General features: G+C 37.5%; 4 protein-coding genes across 6 annotated transcripts; 2 read left to right on the forward strand and 2 right to left on the reverse strand.

Annotated features, from left to right (window-relative positions):
• Nucleotides 1-102: 102 nt before the first annotated feature.
• On the forward strand, nt 103-2,751 carry LOC117627048 (UV-B-induced protein At3g17800, chloroplastic). Of its 3 annotated transcripts, none has more exons than XM_034358931.1 (4): nt 103-236; nt 333-501; nt 981-1,288; nt 1,660-2,751. In XM_034358931.1, the coding sequence occupies exons 2-4, from the start codon at nt 355-357 to the stop codon at nt 2,492-2,494; spliced, it is 1,290 nt and encodes a 429-aa protein (XP_034214822.1). In that variant the 5' UTR covers nt 103-236; nt 333-354; the 3' UTR covers nt 2,495-2,751. The 3 variants fall into 3 exon arrangements, with proteins under 3 accessions (XP_034214822.1, XP_034214823.1, XP_034214821.1); XM_034358932.1 differs by having other exon boundaries at nt 984-1,288; XM_034358930.1 differs by having other exon boundaries at nt 106-501.
• Nucleotides 2,671-5,577, reverse strand: LOC117627049 (purple acid phosphatase 3-like). Its single transcript, XM_034358933.1, has 6 exons — nt 5,240-5,577; nt 3,902-4,058; nt 3,551-3,786; nt 3,325-3,453; nt 3,166-3,233; nt 2,671-3,076 (listed from the first exon to the last, which is right to left on the reverse strand). The coding sequence occupies exons 1-6, from the start codon at nt 5,432-5,434 to the stop codon at nt 2,866-2,868; spliced, it is 996 nt and encodes a 331-aa protein (XP_034214824.1). The 5' UTR covers nt 5,435-5,577; the 3' UTR covers nt 2,671-2,865.
• A 753-nt stretch (nt 5,578-6,330) lies between these two features.
• LOC117627750 (purple acid phosphatase 17-like) lies at nt 6,331-8,930 on the reverse strand. The gene is made up of 7 exons (XM_034359980.1): nt 8,293-8,930; nt 7,858-8,014; nt 7,659-7,766; nt 7,421-7,548; nt 7,174-7,302; nt 6,989-7,056; nt 6,331-6,907 (listed from the first exon to the last, which is right to left on the reverse strand). Exons 1-7 carry the CDS (start codon nt 8,485-8,487, stop codon nt 6,694-6,696), a joined length of 999 nt encoding a protein of 332 aa, XP_034215871.1. The 5' UTR covers nt 8,488-8,930; the 3' UTR covers nt 6,331-6,693.
• A 1,462-nt stretch (nt 8,931-10,392) lies between these two features.
• Nucleotides 10,393-11,912, forward strand: LOC117628423 (DNA-directed RNA polymerase II subunit 4-like). The gene is made up of 6 exons (XM_034360881.1): nt 10,393-10,516; nt 10,887-10,995; nt 11,201-11,278; nt 11,360-11,393; nt 11,481-11,549; nt 11,634-11,912. The coding sequence occupies exons 1-6, from the start codon at nt 10,468-10,470 to the stop codon at nt 11,709-11,711; spliced, it is 417 nt and encodes a 138-aa protein (XP_034216772.1). The 5' UTR covers nt 10,393-10,467; the 3' UTR covers nt 11,712-11,912.
• Nucleotides 11,913-17,749: the final 5,837 nt, after the last annotated feature.

The raw sequence follows: 17,749 nt of genomic DNA on the forward strand, positions 1-17,749 counted from the left end.
GCCCCTATTTTACCCACACAAAAGAAATAATAATGCACATAATTTTTTATTTATTTTCCCATTATTTTGTCTCTATTTCCAGATGGAGGATAAAGGAGGATCACAAAATGAAAAAATTGGCAATTTTGCACTACGCCCACAGAAACCTATGAATTGTAAACGCCGACGTCTCCCTACACGTAACACACAGATACACACGCACACGCTCTCTCTCTGTCTATAAATTTTGCTCACTGGTATGAATTCCACAAGTCCTGTTGAATCAGATTTTCATTGTTAAGCGAAAAAGAATCAGATTTCATCTTCCTGTCAGTTTTAATCATAAATTATAGGGTTGGGTTAGCAGAGCTGAAGATGGAAGCAGCAGCCACGGCGAGCGTTGTCCAATCATCAATCGCGGCCTTTAGGCCTTCCAATTCAATTGGCAGATCGGGTAATTTGGCGGCCAATGGTCCCGCCGGTTTTCTGCGTTTGAGTCCTGGATTTCACTTCTCAATCAAGGTACTTTTTTGTTGTTGTTGGGGATTTGATTTCCTAATGCGGTTTCTAATATGCTTGGTAGGTTTGGGGTCTTGGGTCTATACAATATGCATGATCCCGAGTGTGTCGCGAGAAATAAGTTGATCTGGTAATTGATGAGAATTCTAGGGTTTCTGTTAAATAGTGAAAGATTAAATCTTGATTAGGAGTGTAGGACTTTTAGTTGGTATGGTTAGACTGTGTTGTTTGTAGCATAAGCTTTAATGTCTTTCCACAAATAAAAGAGAAAAGAGCACATATCTTTTTTAGATTGATACACAAAGAACGGGTTTTGGAGGTAGGAGATGACCCCTTTCCGGAACACTTGAGGGTTTTGGATTGATTTTTCTTTCGACCCTTTCAGAATATTTCTAGCTGTGACAGATGGACCGTCATTTGTTTATTGGATTGGTGAGCTTGGAGTTGTAGTTGAGTAATATTTAATCTTATTTCATGTTTAGCAGCACCAGTTTTCAATCTCTCAACCAAAGGTGGGTCATAGGAGAATGGGCTTTGGAAGTAGGAGATGCTTGGTCGTTAGGGCAGCAGCTGCATCTCCATCTCCGGACTCAACGGGTTCTACTTCTCCAATTGCCCCACTTCAGCTGGAGTCACCAATTGGACAGTTCCTCTCTCAGATAATGATAAGCCACCCGCATCTTGTGCCTAGTGCAGTTGAGCAGCAGCTTGAACAGCTTCAAACAGATCGCGACACTGAGCAAAAGCAGGAAGAGCCTTCTGCTTCTGGCACTGACCTCGTTTTGTACAGGTTTGTTGCAATCTTGCGATTGAGGAATAGCCAATTGTGTTTTCAATTAAGTCAAGCTAAGCTACAAAATTGAACCATAAGTTAAATGTTTTGTTTTCATACGAATATCAGAATAAAGGAAAGGAAAAGTTGGACCTTTTTGTGTAATTTTAGCAAGAAAGTTTCTGTTGTTCTTAACAATCTAGAAAATTACATGATGAAAAGATTTTTTTTATTTAAGAAAAATAAAGAAACAGAACTTGCAGTCTTTTTTTATTATTTTGATTTAACCTTGCCTCGCCTCCTCCATCATTTGCTATATGGGACTAAATAGATAAATGTAGTTTTGAAGAGATATATTGATCCTTTATTAACTTATTCTGCAATATTAGGAGAATTGCCGAGGTTAAGGCTACTGAAAGGAGAAAGGCTCTTGAAGAGATTTTGTACACTTTGGTGGTGCAAAAATTCATGGATGCTAATGTTTCTTTGATACCTGCCCTTACCCCATCTGCTTCAGACCTTTCTGGTCGAGTTGATACATGGCCAAGTGAAGAGGACAAGCTTGAGCAACTTCATTCACCTGAAGCCTATGAGATGATCCAGAACCACCTAGCTCTCATCCTAGGAAGTCGGTTGGGTGACTCAGCCTCTTTAGCACAGATAAGCAAACTCAGAGTTGGGCAGGTTTATGCAGCATCTGTAATGTATGGGTACTTCCTCAAGCGGGTTGACCAGAGGTTTCAGCTGGAGAAGACAGTAAAGATCCTTCCAAATGCACTGGGTGCCGAAGACAGTAATGTTCAGAAATCTGTGGGGGAGGACATGAGGCCTGGTGGTGAAGAGGAGTCTATGCAAGCAGGGGCTTCCCATCCTGAAGTCACTTCCTGGGGTGGAGGCATCAGTCCTGGGGGTTTTGGTAATGGAATTAAGCCATCCCGCTTGCGGACCTATGTGATGTCTTTTGATGGAGAGACCCTTCATAGGTATGCAACAATTAGATCGAGAGAGGCTGTTAGCATCATTGAAAAGCACACCGAGGCATTGTTTGGAAGACCTGATATTGTCATAACACCTCAGGGGACTGTTGATTCTTCCAAGGATGATCACGTCAAAATTAGCTTTGGTGGTTTGAGGAGACTTGTTCTGGAAGCCGTGACTTTTGGTTCTTTTCTTTGGGATGTTGAGAGTTATGTGGATTCCAGGTATCATTTTGTTACAAACTGAGTTATGTTGAGTGAAGATCCTGCCCTTGCAAACTTGGTGGTGCGTGTGGAGGCACAAGATTACATACCATAATGGGATATTGACTGTAGGCCTAGTGAAAATACCAAATATTTGTATTTGGTGCTAATTTCTGTGTATATATAAACTGTTCAAGATTTGCCTTTGTCCATGCTTTGTGGAGAAATAGGTAGGATTTTATTACTTTGATCTCAAGTGTGGAGCCGGACCATTTTGCAGGGTTTTGAAACTTTGTGTAATTTTTCTGTTCGCGTGGCGAGGATTTTTCATTGATACAAGAAGTTACAAGAAGATAAAACGTGGGTAATTTTATTTCATAGAGAACGCTTAGGGGAGAGTCTGTCTTGACATCTCTACATGGAATCGTAAAGAAGCTTGGATAGATTCAGACGATGCAGAAGTGTGCCAGATACATCGTAGAATGCAAATTCAGCATCAGTCTCTGTAAATTGTGCAGATAAGAAACCCTGCCCGTCATAGTAAAACTTGGACCCTTCTCTTTTCATTTTAATGTCACCCTTCCATGCTTTCGACCCACCACCACTGGTCAAGAATTGGATTTGGCTGCGTAAACAACTTCAACTAGTGAGATTTTCAAGAAACAATTCAATTTATTGATAAATAGAACTGGTAACGGTTAAAGCTATGTTTACCTGTTGGTGCTGCTTATGTGTTCCAAGCAGTGGTCGTGTCCATTTATGTACGCATCAACGTTGTTTGCCTGAATCATAATAAAAATACGAATAGATTAGAGTATCGCTTGTATAAAAACTAAACAAAAATATATATGAAATATACGAAGATGAAGTTACCTCTAGAATGGGAAGAATCTGGTCTACTACTTCTTTGGTGTCTCCATGATGCCCTATGCTTCGGATTGTATGATGTCCGACGACAACTTTCCAGTTTGCAGAAGAATTTCTCAATGCAAAATCTAGATCCTGTTCCCAAAACAAAAGCAATGTATTAGATTTGGACAATGAAAAGCACTGTTTGAATATGATGGTAGAAAGGATCCAATGTTGTAATGAGAAGAACCTTCAAGAGGTTGGAGAGGTACTGTTTCCTAGGAAGCACACCTCTCCAGTCATGCTGGTAGTGCTTTTGCCTCAGAAAGTACTTGTCCACAAAAGGATTGGTGTCGATGAAGAAGAAGTCTGCAATTTTTGTGTTAACAAGAAAGGACCTGAGGCAAAGCCAGCGGCTGTCGATCTTCCAAAGGACTGGGCTCAATTGGGCCAAAGCATTTCCCCTGTAGTCATGGTTGCCAAGAACTGAGAGTTCCCCAGAATCAAAGTGAAGGAGATAAGATGGAAAACAAAGTCAGCGCCATGCCTATGCCAATTTCCATGAGAAGAGTCAGTCAGTTTTGGGTGCAATTGAACTCACCAATATACCATTGCTTTTGGAGGCTCTTGGCAGTGTAGATTTCAGTAAACGACTCCACAAATGCAGGGTCATTTACGCTGGTCAATCCCCTGCTGTAAAAATTATCCCCAGTAGAGATCACGAAGTCTATGTTTAATTTGGCTCCAATCTCTCCCATCTACAATTCATTACAAAACACCGCAACATTATTGTCTACTGTCCTCCAGAAATCCACTGCCCCCCTTGGAAACAGAGGAAACAGAGCACCAAGAAACCAAGAAAGAAGAAAATCCCAGGCCACATACTGATACTCCACGGAGGATTTCCAATAAATTCCAAGTTTATGGATGCAATTAACATTCTAATTGTGTTTAGTTTACTTTAGGATGGTGCCTATCAAACCAACAAAAAAAAACTCTCTCACATGAAAATAGTTTTTCTTTCTTTGTTTCTTTCTCATCGTTTTTTTTGGAAAGAAAGAGCTGAATGTTATCCCTGTGCTGCAACATATCATATGGCTTGTATTTATTTGTTGGGAAAATCTGAACCTGAAATCCCATCTCAAAATATATGTCCTGCTCCTGGTGTTGACACCTAATTACCGAAACAAGTAGAGAGAGGGGTAAAAGGAGGGTGACGCATGGAGCAGCAAGTGATGAGTTGTTGGAACATAATGGCTTCTGGACATGCAACACAATTCACATTTGTCCTTTACTTTTGCGGAATATGCCAAGTAAAAAAGAATGATCCCGTTCAAAAAGAAAAAGCTAATCCGTCCTGCTAAATGACGAAACTTTTCATGCATATCATGCAGCTAGCACAGGAACAAAGCTGTTCGTTAGGTGGTACCTTTTCTCTGCAGCTTCTTAATTAGCTTGCACAGAGAGAGAGAGAGAGAGAGAGAGAGAGAGAGAGCGCGAGCTTCTCATCAAGACTATTTCAGTATGTAAAAGAAACACATGACACATAAAAGGAACAGGAAATATATACTACTATTCCTTGAGGAGGTTGTGTGGAAAATAGGAATCATCTGGAGATTAAAGAAAACATGATTAAACCGTGCAAATTTAAGGCGGGGAAGGAAATTAAGTTACCAAGTTAAGCATACAGTTCCCCTATAAATTATAATCAATTTTATTATGTAAGTAGGAAATACAATCTTCTCTCTGTTGTTAATTAAGAACCAAACGAGGCTTAATTATAAGGAAACTAAGAAACTTCGTAGATAGAAGAGATCAAGAGTCTGTCTATGATAAACATATTGATAAACAGAGTAAAGAGAAGAAAAGTCTGTGGAGTCTAGTTTGTTTTGTAGTAAAGACGGATAAAAATGGATGAAATGAAGAGAGATTATAAAACCTGATAAGCTACTTGAGATTGATTGTAAGCACCCCTTCTGCCCCAATCACCAATCGCCAAGAAGCTAAGTGACCCATCGGCTTTGACAGGGTGCTCAAATCGCTGAAGCTCGGCTGTCGACACAGAAACAAAGCTCAACCAAATAATATTGTACATGCAAATAACCACCCACAGGCACAGGAAACCCATGGACATGGCCGGATATTGTTAATGATCGAAATCAACCAATGTTCTGATTTGGAACTATGATGCAAGAGAGAGAGAGAGAGAGAGAGCCGAGAGTAGAGAGAGAGAGAGAGAAAGAAAGCAGAGATGGTTGAAACTATGATGAAACTTCTAAATTTGAGTGTATATATATAGGCTAATTATTCTCAGTGGTTGTACAAACACACAGTAGGTGATAATTAATGATCTAAAGACCATATATAGTGCAATATTTACACTCTAATTTTAAGATGTCCCATACACAAATGTAAAAATAACATGCAATGCAAAGGAAAGTGAATGCTACGTCGACCCACCGATCTATTTTAAGATATAGCAGCAGCGGGCCGCATATCTGCAAGGTAGTGCAGTAAATTTGCGGTAACGCTGGGTCCCATCCTGGCTAGGGTTTCTTTCTTATCAGTTTCCTAGCAATTTCCTAAATCTTGTTTTTGTCTTCCAGGTTTTGGTCCTTTGGCAAATAGGTGACAATAAGTGGAGCCAGCGGAGAATCATCTCTCTCTGTCCTGAGCCTGAAGACACAAACTTGGCTGATGGAGCCAAAGTTTCAAATTAAATGACCACATTCGTATCATGTTACCCTCTTGATTTATTGGCGTGTCTCAGTCTTAGAAAATGTACCATATATTTCTTGGCTTAATTTTGTCTTTCTAGTTGTTTGCCACCGAAGAATGGATCAGTTGGCAGAAAGTTCTGCTAAACACATCCTTAATTTTGTTTGTTTGTTTCCAGATAACATATTTGAGAAGCAGCTTGAATCTGGGTTTCCTTGTTTTGTTTAAAATGTTGTACTTGTATGGAGCAATATAATCTTGGCATATATAACTGTAGTGGTCGAAAAAATCAACCAATTTGGTAATTAAGGATGCAGCCAAATGAGGTACATTAATTAAAAAATAAGAACATTTGGTAATTGAATCTGTTGAAGAATACACGAGTTCCATATCAGAAACTTAACAAAATAGAAAGTCCCGTATAATAAATGGTTCTACTCTTAATAACATCGAGGTTTTTTGTATAAAACCCCACACCTGCTAAACAGGTGGTTAAGTTGGGGACAATATCGATATTGCTATTTGTGGGCCAAAGGTCCGTCCCTCTGAAATCTTAACAGAATCTTCGTCCTGGCAACAATCTATAATATGAACTATATGCGGTTGCATTGAATCTGAATCTGATGCTATAATATCTTCCCTCTGGGCTTCTAGGCTGGAGGTACAAAACTTAATTTATGTAGATGGGTGAAGCTGCTTGGAAGAATGCGATCTATGTAAAACCTTGCCAAAAACATCATAAAAAGCGATCTCTGCATCCGTGGGATTCAACTGCACAGACATAAAGCCTTGACCATCATAAAAGAAGTTGAGCCCTTCTTTGTTCAACCCCTTAATGTCTCCCCTCCATGCTTTGGACCCTGCTCCACTTGTTAGAAATTGTATTGGGCTGCAACAAATCCAGTTTCAATCAGCATTAGTTGCACATACAAACTCTTCCATTCTTAAGAAACACCTGAATTGAACTTGCCTTTCTGTGTCACTAATGTCTTCTAGGCAATGATCGTGCCCGTTCATGTAAAAATCGACATCATTGGCCTAAGATTTATGAAGGATTTAGCAGAGTTAGCATCTATTTTACATCCATTCATCTCAACAAGAAAGCAGCTTAAAATTAACCCTTTGCTTTAGAATTGGAAGCTTTGACAGATATACCTGAAGGATTGGGAGAAGCTGCTTTATAAGTTCCTCTGTATCACCATGATGCCCAACACTTCTAATTGCATGGTGACCAACAACTATCTTCCACTTTGCAGACGACTTCTTCAGTGCAAACTCGACATCCTATTACAACATCATTATTTATATTAATAAGCATCATCAATGATTAAGCACATTTTAGGTAAGAAAGATACTCGAAATTCAAAATGGTAGCAGAAAATTAATTATATATATTATATACCTTCAATAAGGTTGCAATATAATCCTTGCGAGAGGTAATGCCTCGCCAATCATAAGTATGGTCCTCTGTGTTTGTGAAGTACTTATTGACAAGAGGAGTGGTGTCCACAAAGAAAATCTCTGCTAATTCTGGGGAAAAAGAGATAGGACGAAATTGCTTATGTTATGATTGAGTCTTACAGAGATCAATTTCTTGTGTAGAAAAGCTGATACAAAGAGTATGTATAATATATGCTCACCTGCATTGACAATGAAAGACCTCAAGCAAATCCATCTGCTATCAATTTTCCTAAGAAGAGGGCTCAGTTGAGCCTCTGCATCACCCCTGTAGTCATGGTTGCCCAACACTGCATTCAAAGTTATCAAAGTCAAAAACAAATTTATTGAAATTTTTATAACTAGAAGCTTTCTTTCGAGTATTGGAAATTTGGAACTTACCGCTGTACCACTGCTTTTGCAGGCTTTTTGCTGTGTAGATTTTGGTAAATGACTCCTCAAATGCTTTGTCATGTTCGCTTGCCAATCCATTATCATAAAAGTTATCGCCCGTCGAAACCACAAAATCTATGTCAAGCTTCTCTCCAACCTTTCCCATCTACAAAAGTAGTCGTACCACAAATTTGTTTAGCAAACACAGATTAGATGAACCAATTCTTGCACTTGAAGCAATCAAGAAAATGCAGGCAGGGGACTCAGAGAGAAGAAAAACAACAAAGGGAAACAAGGTATACTGTTATATGTTTTTTCTTACTATGTAAAACTTTTTTATTTATGAAAGTACGTTCTTAAGTGGCTGTGGCTTCACATGATGCACCTTGCCAGAAATCATGAGTAGCATATATGAATGACAAGAAGCATTAGAAGTTGTGGAACCTGAAAGGCAACTTGAGATTGGTTAAAAGCTCCTCTTCTCCCCCAGTCACCAAGTACCAAGAAACTAAGTGATCCATCTTCTTTGGTGGGATGTTCGAATCTCTCAAGCTCTGCAGATGTAATTACCAGACACAGGCCAAAACTCAGGATCAAGAAAAAGCACAAGGTCCTGGAATTTTGGTAAGGTATAGCCATAATTTGGTATGGCTCTGCCGGAGTTTATAAGGAAATGAATAACTGTATGTATGGATGAATGAAACTGAGGCAAGAGTAAAGAGTTAAGAGTCCTGCGGCCTCTTATATAATAGCAAGGTTGGTAATTAAGTAAGAGACAAGGCCATTTAATTATAATTATGAATCATGATGAAGATGATGGCAAAGGGTTGCCGTTAGTTACCAATATTAGACTAATAGTCGTCATTCAGGGGATAAACGACAGCATATTTTCTCATCCAGCGACTGGTGTTGGTGTAAAATTTGTAATTTAGTGCTGCTGAGTGATTCTTTCTTTCTTTTTCTTTGGTTTTTTTTCCTATAAAAGTGTTGGTTTAAATTTGATTGCGTTTGATTTGACAGAGAGAACATGAACATGACTCATGACCATAATGTTGTTTCATGGATTATAAATCTATAGTTAGAACAGCTTCAACTTTGAAGACAGTGCAGTACACAAGAGGCTTGCAATTAAAAAACCCAATTATTTATAACCACACAACAGAATTTGTTATAATCATGCAGGTGCACGCATCAGAATTTCAGAAAGATGCAGTCATGAGATGCGAATATGCCTCTGGCATAACTGCTAGAGCCGTTTAGAATATTCGGAGGATCCGAGTCCAAGATCGGGAATTCTGTTTTCCCCCACTCAGAATATGACACGGCAGACGTCATCATCACCTAAAAGCGAGCCAAATTGGTTTCTTTGAAACTACCTTTTCTTTTTTTTTAGAAACCACTATTGGGTATGACTACTACGGCTCCTTAACCTAATAAAGGCTAATAAAGGCAGAGGGTAAGCGAGAAGAAATACTTTCCTTTCTCCGTTTCATTGTATTCCTCTTTCTATCTCTCTCTCTCATGCTTTGATAGGTGGAGTCATTCTATAGCTAGGGACTTATCTAAGGCCCTTAAATAAGATAATGTCTTATCTCTTAACCGTTTGTTTAAACTAATTCATATAATCCAACCGCTAATTTATTTGATCCAACAGTTAAGAGATAATGTCTCATCTAAGAGCCTTACTCACTATAAAATTCTTGTTGATAAGTTATAGAAAGATGAGGACACTGAAACGGGAATAGAAAAGTTTTTAAAAGTATATACAATATTTTAAAGGTATGCCAAGGGGCTATACTCCATAAATAGTATATTTAATAGTCTAGCCGCACGGCTATACTACATAGAATATTGTAAAGGTATCGCCGCGTGGCTATACTCCATAAAAGTATGGCCAGACGGCCATACTACATAAAAATATTTAATAGTATAGCCGAGCCGCAATACGCTAAAATATATAACCGTATAGCCGGGCGGCTATACCCCATAAAATAGTATATTTAACGGTATATTTTAAAAGTATAGCCGTGCGGCTATACATTATAAGTATAGCCACTCGGCTATACCAGATATAGTATATTTAATAGTATAGCCGGTCGGCTATACCCCATAAATAGAATATTTTAACAGTATAGCCGCGGGGCTATACTTAGCAGAATCTTGATCTCTTTTTTAATTAGTTTAATTAGTAGTTATGTTTTAATTATTATTTACTTAGTGAATAATTAGTATTTAAATATTTTATCAAAGAAATTTCTTTCAAATCAATCCAATCTGATCCAATTTGTGCAGGTACTTACTCTCCCTCTCTTAATAGAAAAACTTTTCAATTAGTAATAAAAGTAAAAAAAGGGTTGGATCGCATCTAAAATGATAGCCCAAAACCTATATGAAAGCCCATAATCAAATTATCTTTGAGTTGGGTTCAGAAGTTGGACTGGACCACAGCTAGAATGTTGGCCCAAACTTGAGGTCGGTTCCAGAGTTCACAGCTTATATTAAACGAATAGGTGATAGGTGATTAGGGATTGTGGTTGATTACATTCGTTCTTGAAGAAATCAGAATTATATTCATCGTCAAGAAAGAAACATCCTTTCTTAGCTCTCTCTCTCTCAAACATGCTAAGATCAGACGAGGAAGACGCTTCAGAGCTCAAGATTGGAGACGGTATCTAAATATTATTTTCCCAAAGATGTTTTCAAATCCCTAATGCACAATTTTGGACATTGTTATCGATGTGATCCTAGGCAGAGTTTTACCGGCTGTTCGGCTGTTTTGTCAATTTTCAATATCATGATACCTAAAGTTTTGTTTGTGTATCAATGAAAGAGGGTAGAAAACCATCAATTTTGTATGTATAAAGAAAAAGAAGTATAGAAGATGTGACATTGCACCAGAAAGAAAGAAAGAATGACTGTTGGCGTATATATGAATGATATAAATATGAGTTTGTAGGGGACCTTGATTGAATTGTAAACGTAATGAGGTTAAAGTTTGAATATATTAAGTTAATGACATTGAGTTTGTGGTTGTGAAGATTTCTTGAAGGCGAAATGTTTAATGAATAGTGAGGTTGCCATTCTGCTTGAGCATAGATGTGATCAGATGAAGCATATGTCTGGCGATTCAACGACCCAACTTCCTCAGTAAGATTTACATTACACTCTCGTAATCTCGTATCGTATATTTATTATTGTAACCATTACCATACATACATTATATATATACATATATGTTGTGGCTGTGTACTAGAACCAAATAAGAACCAAGAACCAAATGATGATGATGATGATGATAATATTTGATCAAAATGGATGATGATGTTATTTTCCTTTCCTGGCTGTGTACCAGAGTGTTGGAGAAATCACTGCAGTATGTTAAGCGCTTCAGTCGCTTCACGAATCAGGGCTCTGTAAAGCAAGTTCGAGAGTATCCTACATTTTGTTGTTGATTTATATACACTATTACATGTAGTAGTCTTCGTTGTTATTCTTAATAAATAGCATTCAGAGTCCTGAGTAGATACCAATTGGCTGAATTCGAGGTAATATTTATTAATTACAATACTGTACCAAACCAAAACATTCATTCAAAAAAACAACTTAATTTGTTAATGTGTTCTACCCTGCAGCTGGCTGTCATTGGGAATCTCTGTCCTGAAAATGTGGAAGAAGCCAAGTCAGTTGTGCCTTCCCTCAAGGTATTTTTTTATTTTCCTTTCATCATTGATGTTTTTGTCTGCAAAACCTATAATTGATGAACCTCCCTCCTCATCAAATTGCAGACCAAAGGACGTGGGCATGATGATGAAGCCATTGAGAGACTGTTAAATGACCTCTTAATGATTAAAAAGTTTGAGTGAAAAATATGTGCTTCCTTCCAGCCTTCCATGTTTCTGTCGTTAGCTACTAGTTTATAGCATGTTTTGATTTATGGCCCAATGGTCTTGTCTTGAGGCAGGCTTGGTTGTGTATGGAGTTTAAGCATATGGGCCACGTTAGGCCAGACAACAAGACTATCGAAGCACAGTCGAGTTTAATCCAAGAAACATATTTCATTTTCAGTTTTGAAAATCACCATTAGTTTTGAAAACAACTTTATAGTGTCTTTAGTCTTTAGTTTTCGTTTTTTTCAGGAGCTACTTTCTCATTCACCAATTGTCATCACTACACATGTGCATTGCCGATTTAAAATTTGGCTCAATTTATGTCTACTATAGAAGAAAGATAAGAAACTCTTTCTGTGTGTTGCCGATTTAACTCCAGAAATGAAGAACATGCATCGTCTTCGTCCAACCATACGTATATTCTCTTTTGATAATAAAAGATGGTGTAATTGATTTGAAGTAGCAATAATGAAGTTGAGGCTGAGGTAGCATGTAAGGTAACGTAACCCAACTCTACCCTATCAATCTCATCCCTATTTATAACTTTAACAACTAGTTATGAGCAGCAGAGTACAGGGCCTCATAAAATAATTAACGAAAAAGCTATTCATTCAATTCAATTCCATATTGGAGGTGTGAAATTGAAATTGGTCAGTCTGATAAATTATTATATATGTGGATGGTGTGGTGGAAGCAAGGAAGGAAGGGAGGCCCCTGGTGGTTCCATTCCATCCACCTTCACGAATGTTACTCCCCCAATTCAAACCTGACCTTACAGACTGACACTATTAATTAATAATGATATACATATAATATATATATACGTCTTGTTATAAGAAAATTTTCATTTAATTGTCCAAGAAAATTACAGAAGTAATTTAATTTTGTTTTTTGTTTGTTGGAAATAATATTAAATTTGTTGAGGGTACAAGAATACAAGGAGTTAATTTCATGGTGTCAGCTGCACAAACTGATGAAGGAGGATGAGAAAGAAGAAAGCAGGAAAAAAACAAGTGTAGTAGGTTTGGTTTCCAGTTTCCAGTTGCATCTGTTGGCTCTGTTGGCTCTGTTGGCTCTGGCTTTCGCAGGATCACAGGCTCTCTCTGAGTACTGGGAGTCAGCCCGGGCTTGTTAATTGTGGGATATTATATACATATATATAACATGCAGGGGAACGTCTACATCTTTCCTTCTCGGTATTCTATGTGATGTGAAAGCTCAGTGACATCCAGTTTTATGCTTAACACACACACACTCTCTCTCTCATATACTCTCTCTTGTTCAATTCAATTCTATTCTCAATTATGACCAACCTATGGATGGGAGATGGGGGGGCGGTGGTTGATTTCAATGTTGCCTCGGGCTTTATGAACAATAGGAAAAAAGAAACAAAAGAAAGTCAAAAGAAGTCAAATTCCAAACAAAAGTTTCAAAGGCCCCAAAGCAAAACCCCATTTTTTTCACCATAAAGAAAGAAAGATTAGACATCATCCATAGTAGGCTGCTGCTGCTACTAGCAAAGCCTAGCTAGTAGGCCTTCCCTTTTTGTTGTCAAAAAGACGTTGGAATTGCTGAATAAAGTAGAGGCCTTTTCTCTCTCTCTCTCCTGACCCTCCTTCAATCATAAAGCAATCGATTGCAAAATCATTTCTTTTCTTTTGTTTCCTGTGCCCACTCAACTCACTTAATACTACGACCACTGTTGCCTAGGAATTGACGTCGCCTGCACCTCCCTCCCTCCCTCCCTCACTTATTTTCTTTTGAGTTTTGGCTTTTGCAATTTCACTTTCCCACTCCAATTCCCAGTAAGAAAACTAAGTCAGACCAAACCCAAAATAAAAAATATTATTATAATTATTGGACAGTTGGTGCATTTACCCAGTTGAGTCAAAGTCTGTACAGTAGAAGAAGTAGACCATTATTGTTTTGTTTACAATCTCTGATTTCAAATGGTAACACAAAACTTAAACAGTCTTCATTATTGTTTTAATTGTGGATGTTCAGTCCTCACTCATTCTTCATCTTTAATTTCTTGTACATTCAAATGCAGAACAGAAGCGAGGAGGCAGTATCATAATTATTATTATTAATGTTTGAATATCTACCTTGCCTATGTGCACGTGCATCCTTTACTGTATTGGGAATTTTAGTGGAGTGTTGCAATCACAACAATAACTTTACTGGAATCGTACGTACGTATTATTGCATAATGAAACAAGCAAAAGTAGCTTCAAGCAATAAAATTAAATGTATATGCATCTACTTGCAACTTTTACCAAGTCATCAATGAATGCATACTGTATGGTACTGTATAAATACACTAGCTAGCTAACGCAGCGAAGCCTCAATTCGATTATTATTGCATATTGGATCCGATGGATGGATTGCTTGAACGATTGGGACGACAGATATATATTCTATGTATGTACGTATGTATGTGTATTGAGATATCTTCAAAAACCAAGATTAAAACAAACACAAACAGCACAGAATTTATGCCATCCAATCAAACCCTATCTACATTAAAATTAATGGATGAGAGAGAGAGTAGAAGACATGATGATCAAAATCCAACATGACTACAAATTTACAGGAAATTCACCTTGAAAATTGAAACTCATAACCCTGCTCAGTGCCCTGTTGTTTTGCTCGAAAAGGGGCCCCTAGATAGAACTAATTAACCAGATGGTGGACCGGTAGTTGTCTAAAAGGGTGGCCGAGGGTGCTTCTAATAAGAAAGGTAAGATTGTAAGAAGAAGCAGAGAGAGAGAGGGGGCAATATTAATATATATACATACATTCATCTGCGCAAGCAGTTATCAACAACACCATGTTTTTCTGGTGCTGCCATGGTCATCATTAATTTTAAGGCAGTTACAGTTACCGTAGAGTAGATGGATTGATGTATGATCAGTGCATGATTAAATCCTGGAGTGGAGGGCATGCATGATGCATATACAACATTTCATTCATATTTGAGTGTTGCGGCATTGCTGTCTATTCTTCTAGCTACCTTCGTTTTCAGTCCAGTTTTTGTTTGCATTGTCATTTAATTTCCACAAGACCAACAGCAACAAACATCTCTACCCCCACATGTACCCAACTCCATATGTATGCAATGCATACAACATCTTTAATTCTCCTTTCCTTTTATTGGTCAGATGCAAAATATTCCATGTTATCACCCAAAAAACAAAGTATTCGATGCATATATATAGCAATTAATCCTATTACCATAGTCCCATGGCTTAATTGCATATATTTGATAGGCATTATGGCTTGGCTCCTTAAGTTTCAACGAAGAAAAAAATATTTTAAAAAATTTGAAACGTGTCAAAATCACATTAACTGTAAGGAGGAGCTCCAACTCAATTTTAAGGAGCCAAACTTTTCCCTTTGACAAGAGACTTATATCTATACAACTTGTTTTTTTTTTTTTTTTTCCTCTTTGAAAATGTGTGACAGACAGAAGAAGGGTATTGAAGACGGAATAAGGAGACATGCATGCTATCTTGACTTGACCTACATTGCTCATTTTATTTCCTTAGAAGCAATTAATAAATGAAAAGATGCCGGAAAAGAAGGAGAAAAGTAGAAATAGCTATTATTTACCCCTTCCTCTTTTCATACCCCAACAAAATTTGTAAGCAAGAAGAAGTACTTTGTAATTTTGTATTGCTAGTTAGAATCACCCCAATATATATAAACCCATCATCCTCAGCCACCCTTTTAGAGATGCCCTTTTTTTCGTATTAATTAACAAGTAGACAGTGACACTCTTTACAACTCTGCTTTCTTTTTTTTTTCTTTTATATACTATTTCTATGGTCGGAAGGACTCGGAGGTCCATTGTGTTTGTACGTACTTAGGCTTTTCTTTTTCTTAACGACGATTTGATCGTATTTGCTTTCTTTCCCTATATTATCAAAATCTCAATTCTATGAAGGGAGAATTTAAGATCACTGGATTAGTGCACTAAAGAACAAATTATCTTTAATTCAGTTTTAAACATTATCCCTCGGTTTTGGGAAAACAAGCTTATCATTCTATTTGCAAAATTTGGATGTCGTTCGTTTCGTTAATTATGGGTATATCTCCTTGCTTACTTAATTATTATGTGAAAAGCAAAGTCATCATCCATCAACAGTACTAGCTGAAACTTATGTTTTTACTGGAACATTTTGACAATTGTAAAGCAGCTAGAAAGAAAGTCCGAGAATAGGTTTTCTGATTAATTACTGCCTTATCATTGCTATGAAATTTTCACTGTTAATTATTCCAGCCAACAGTTAATCTAGTCTTAGATCCACTGCTTGCCGACATGGTTAGTTAAGACATACTCTTTTTGTTTTTATAGAGAGATATATACTGTACACATGATAGGATGCAACAACCAAAATTATAAATGCGTGGTCAAAAAATAAACTTGTTTGTTTGTAACAATGTTCTATATCTAGTATTTTTTTTCGGAGAAATTCTAGGATTGTATTTATATTCGGTTAAAAAAATTACTAATCACAAAAGACCATTACAATAACGAAACGATTTACTTTCCTAATTTATGCTGTCATACGATCCGGGATCAACTCCGCCGTAGCACGATATTGTCCGCTTTGGGCCCCCCTCTGTGCCCGCACGAATTTGTTTCTGGGAGCTCACGAGCAACTTCCCAGTGGGTCACCCATCCTGGGATTGCTCTGGCCCCCAACTCGCTTAACTTCGGAGTTCCTACGACTCCGAAGCCAGTGAGCTCCCAAAAGGCCTCGTGCTAGATGGATGCGAGTGTGCATATATAAGGCACATCACTCCCTCTCCGTTGGTTTATGTGGGATCTTACAGTCCACACCCCCAAGATACCACCTAGCTAAGTAAGAGCAACAGCAGTTGTTGAGAGAGAGAGAGAGAGAGAGAGAGAGAGAGAGAGAGTAATTCTTTTTGCATATGGAATTTTTGTTGGTTTTCTGAGTGAGTGGAAGGCATGCATTAACTGTTACTATTACTTGTGACGGGAATAAAGCAGTTTCCCATGTGAAGATTAACATGGGCCAAATACATATCAGCTATTAATATTTGCGGACCAAGTCATGGCGAAATATTACTACTTCATGATGATGATGATTATTATTATTTTAAAACTTCGATGGAACTAAAGAAATTTTGTTGATAAAATGAAGAATTACAATAGGAGAATAAAATACATAATTATGACTCAAAGAATCACATAGTAGAACGTCCTGAATAAAATCAAGGGCGCTTCAAATCAAATAAAAATGTCCACATTATTACTCAAGAACATGAAGAAAAATCACATACGCGCGTTCAGAAAGGATAAATATTTTGAAGCATTTTTAAATTGATGAAATGAAGAGACGCATAACGCCATTTAGGCTAAATCCTTAATACCACACCGATTAAACTAATTCGAAGCATTGAATGCCTTAAATTTTTCACCTTTTTCAATGTAGTAGACTTGCCTCATCTCACTTAATTAATTAGTTAAAATTAAGACATGGGCATATATAGGGCCTTGTAACTCTCGTTGTGTAGCAGTCGAGGACAGGTTTAAATATCGACATATGGTGAATGCATTAAAGAGGAGAGGATTAGAAAAATGAAATAATCCTCTCAGGTAAACGATATCCGGGCCAGAGAAATGATTTGTTTAATTATTAATTATATACGTTAAGGAGAAACGAAAGCTTAATTAGTTGATTTGGCCTAGGTTTGTGAGATTGTTAGTATAATAATATTGTACTAGGCACTAGCTAGTGAATGAGACCGTAGAGTGTGAAGAAGAAGAAGAAGAAGAAGAAGAAGAAGAAGAAGAAGGAGGAGGTGATGTGGGGATAACATCTGTAATATTAATTAATAATACAGGCAAAATGGTAGACAAAGTTGTTGGAGGATTAGAAGGGAATATTTGGGAGGATGAAAAGGAATATAAGAAAGAAAGTATAACAAAGGTATGTGGAAATAGGGTTTACGATGACAACCATATGAAAGCAAACAAACAA

This window comes from Prunus dulcis, chromosome 5 (genome assembly GCF_902201215.1).
Source record: "Prunus dulcis chromosome 5, ALMONDv2, whole genome shotgun sequence".
Taxonomy (NCBI): Eukaryota; Viridiplantae; Streptophyta; class Magnoliopsida; order Rosales; family Rosaceae; genus Prunus; species Prunus dulcis.

Coding starts and splice junctions, on each gene's coding strand:
- LOC117627048 (XM_034358931.1), top strand. CDS start 355: ATGGAAGCAGCAGCCACGGCGAGCGTTGTCCAATCATCAATCGCGGCC. Junction 502..980: donor GATTTCACTTCTCAATCAAG/GTACTTTTTTGT, acceptor TTTCATGTTTAG/CAGCACCAGTTTTCAATCTC. Junction 1,289..1,659: donor ACTGACCTCGTTTTGTACAG/GTTTGTTGCAAT, acceptor CTGCAATATTAG/GAGAATTGCCGAGGTTAAGG.
- LOC117628423 (XM_034360881.1), top strand. CDS start 10,468: ATGCTAAGATCAGACGAGGAAGACGCTTCAGAGCTCAAGATTGGAGAC. Junction 10,517..10,886: donor AGAGCTCAAGATTGGAGACG/GTATCTAAATAT, acceptor GTGGTTGTGAAG/ATTTCTTGAAGGCGAAATGT. Junction 11,550..11,633: donor CAGTTGTGCCTTCCCTCAAG/GTATTTTTTTAT, acceptor ATCAAATTGCAG/ACCAAAGGACGTGGGCATGA.
- LOC117627049 (XM_034358933.1), bottom strand. CDS start 5,434: ATGTCCATGGGTTTCCTGTGCCTGTGGGTGGTTATTTGCATGTACAAT. Junction 3,454..3,550: donor ACCTCTCCAACCTCTTGAAG/GTTCTTCTCATT, acceptor TTTTGGGAACAG/GATCTAGATTTTGCATTGAG. Junction 3,077..3,165: donor CACATAAGCAGCACCAACAG/GTAAACATAGCT, acceptor TTGTTTACGCAG/CCAAATCCAATTCTTGACCA.
- LOC117627750 (XM_034359980.1), bottom strand. CDS start 8,487: ATGGCTATACCTTACCAAAATTCCAGGACCTTGTGCTTTTTCTTGATC. Junction 7,767..7,857: donor GCAAAAGCAGTGGTACAGCG/GTAAGTTCCAAA, acceptor CTTTGAATGCAG/TGTTGGGCAACCATGACTAC. Junction 7,057..7,173: donor AGCTTCTCCCAATCCTTCAG/GTATATCTGTCA, acceptor CATAAATCTTAG/GCCAATGATGTCGATTTTTA.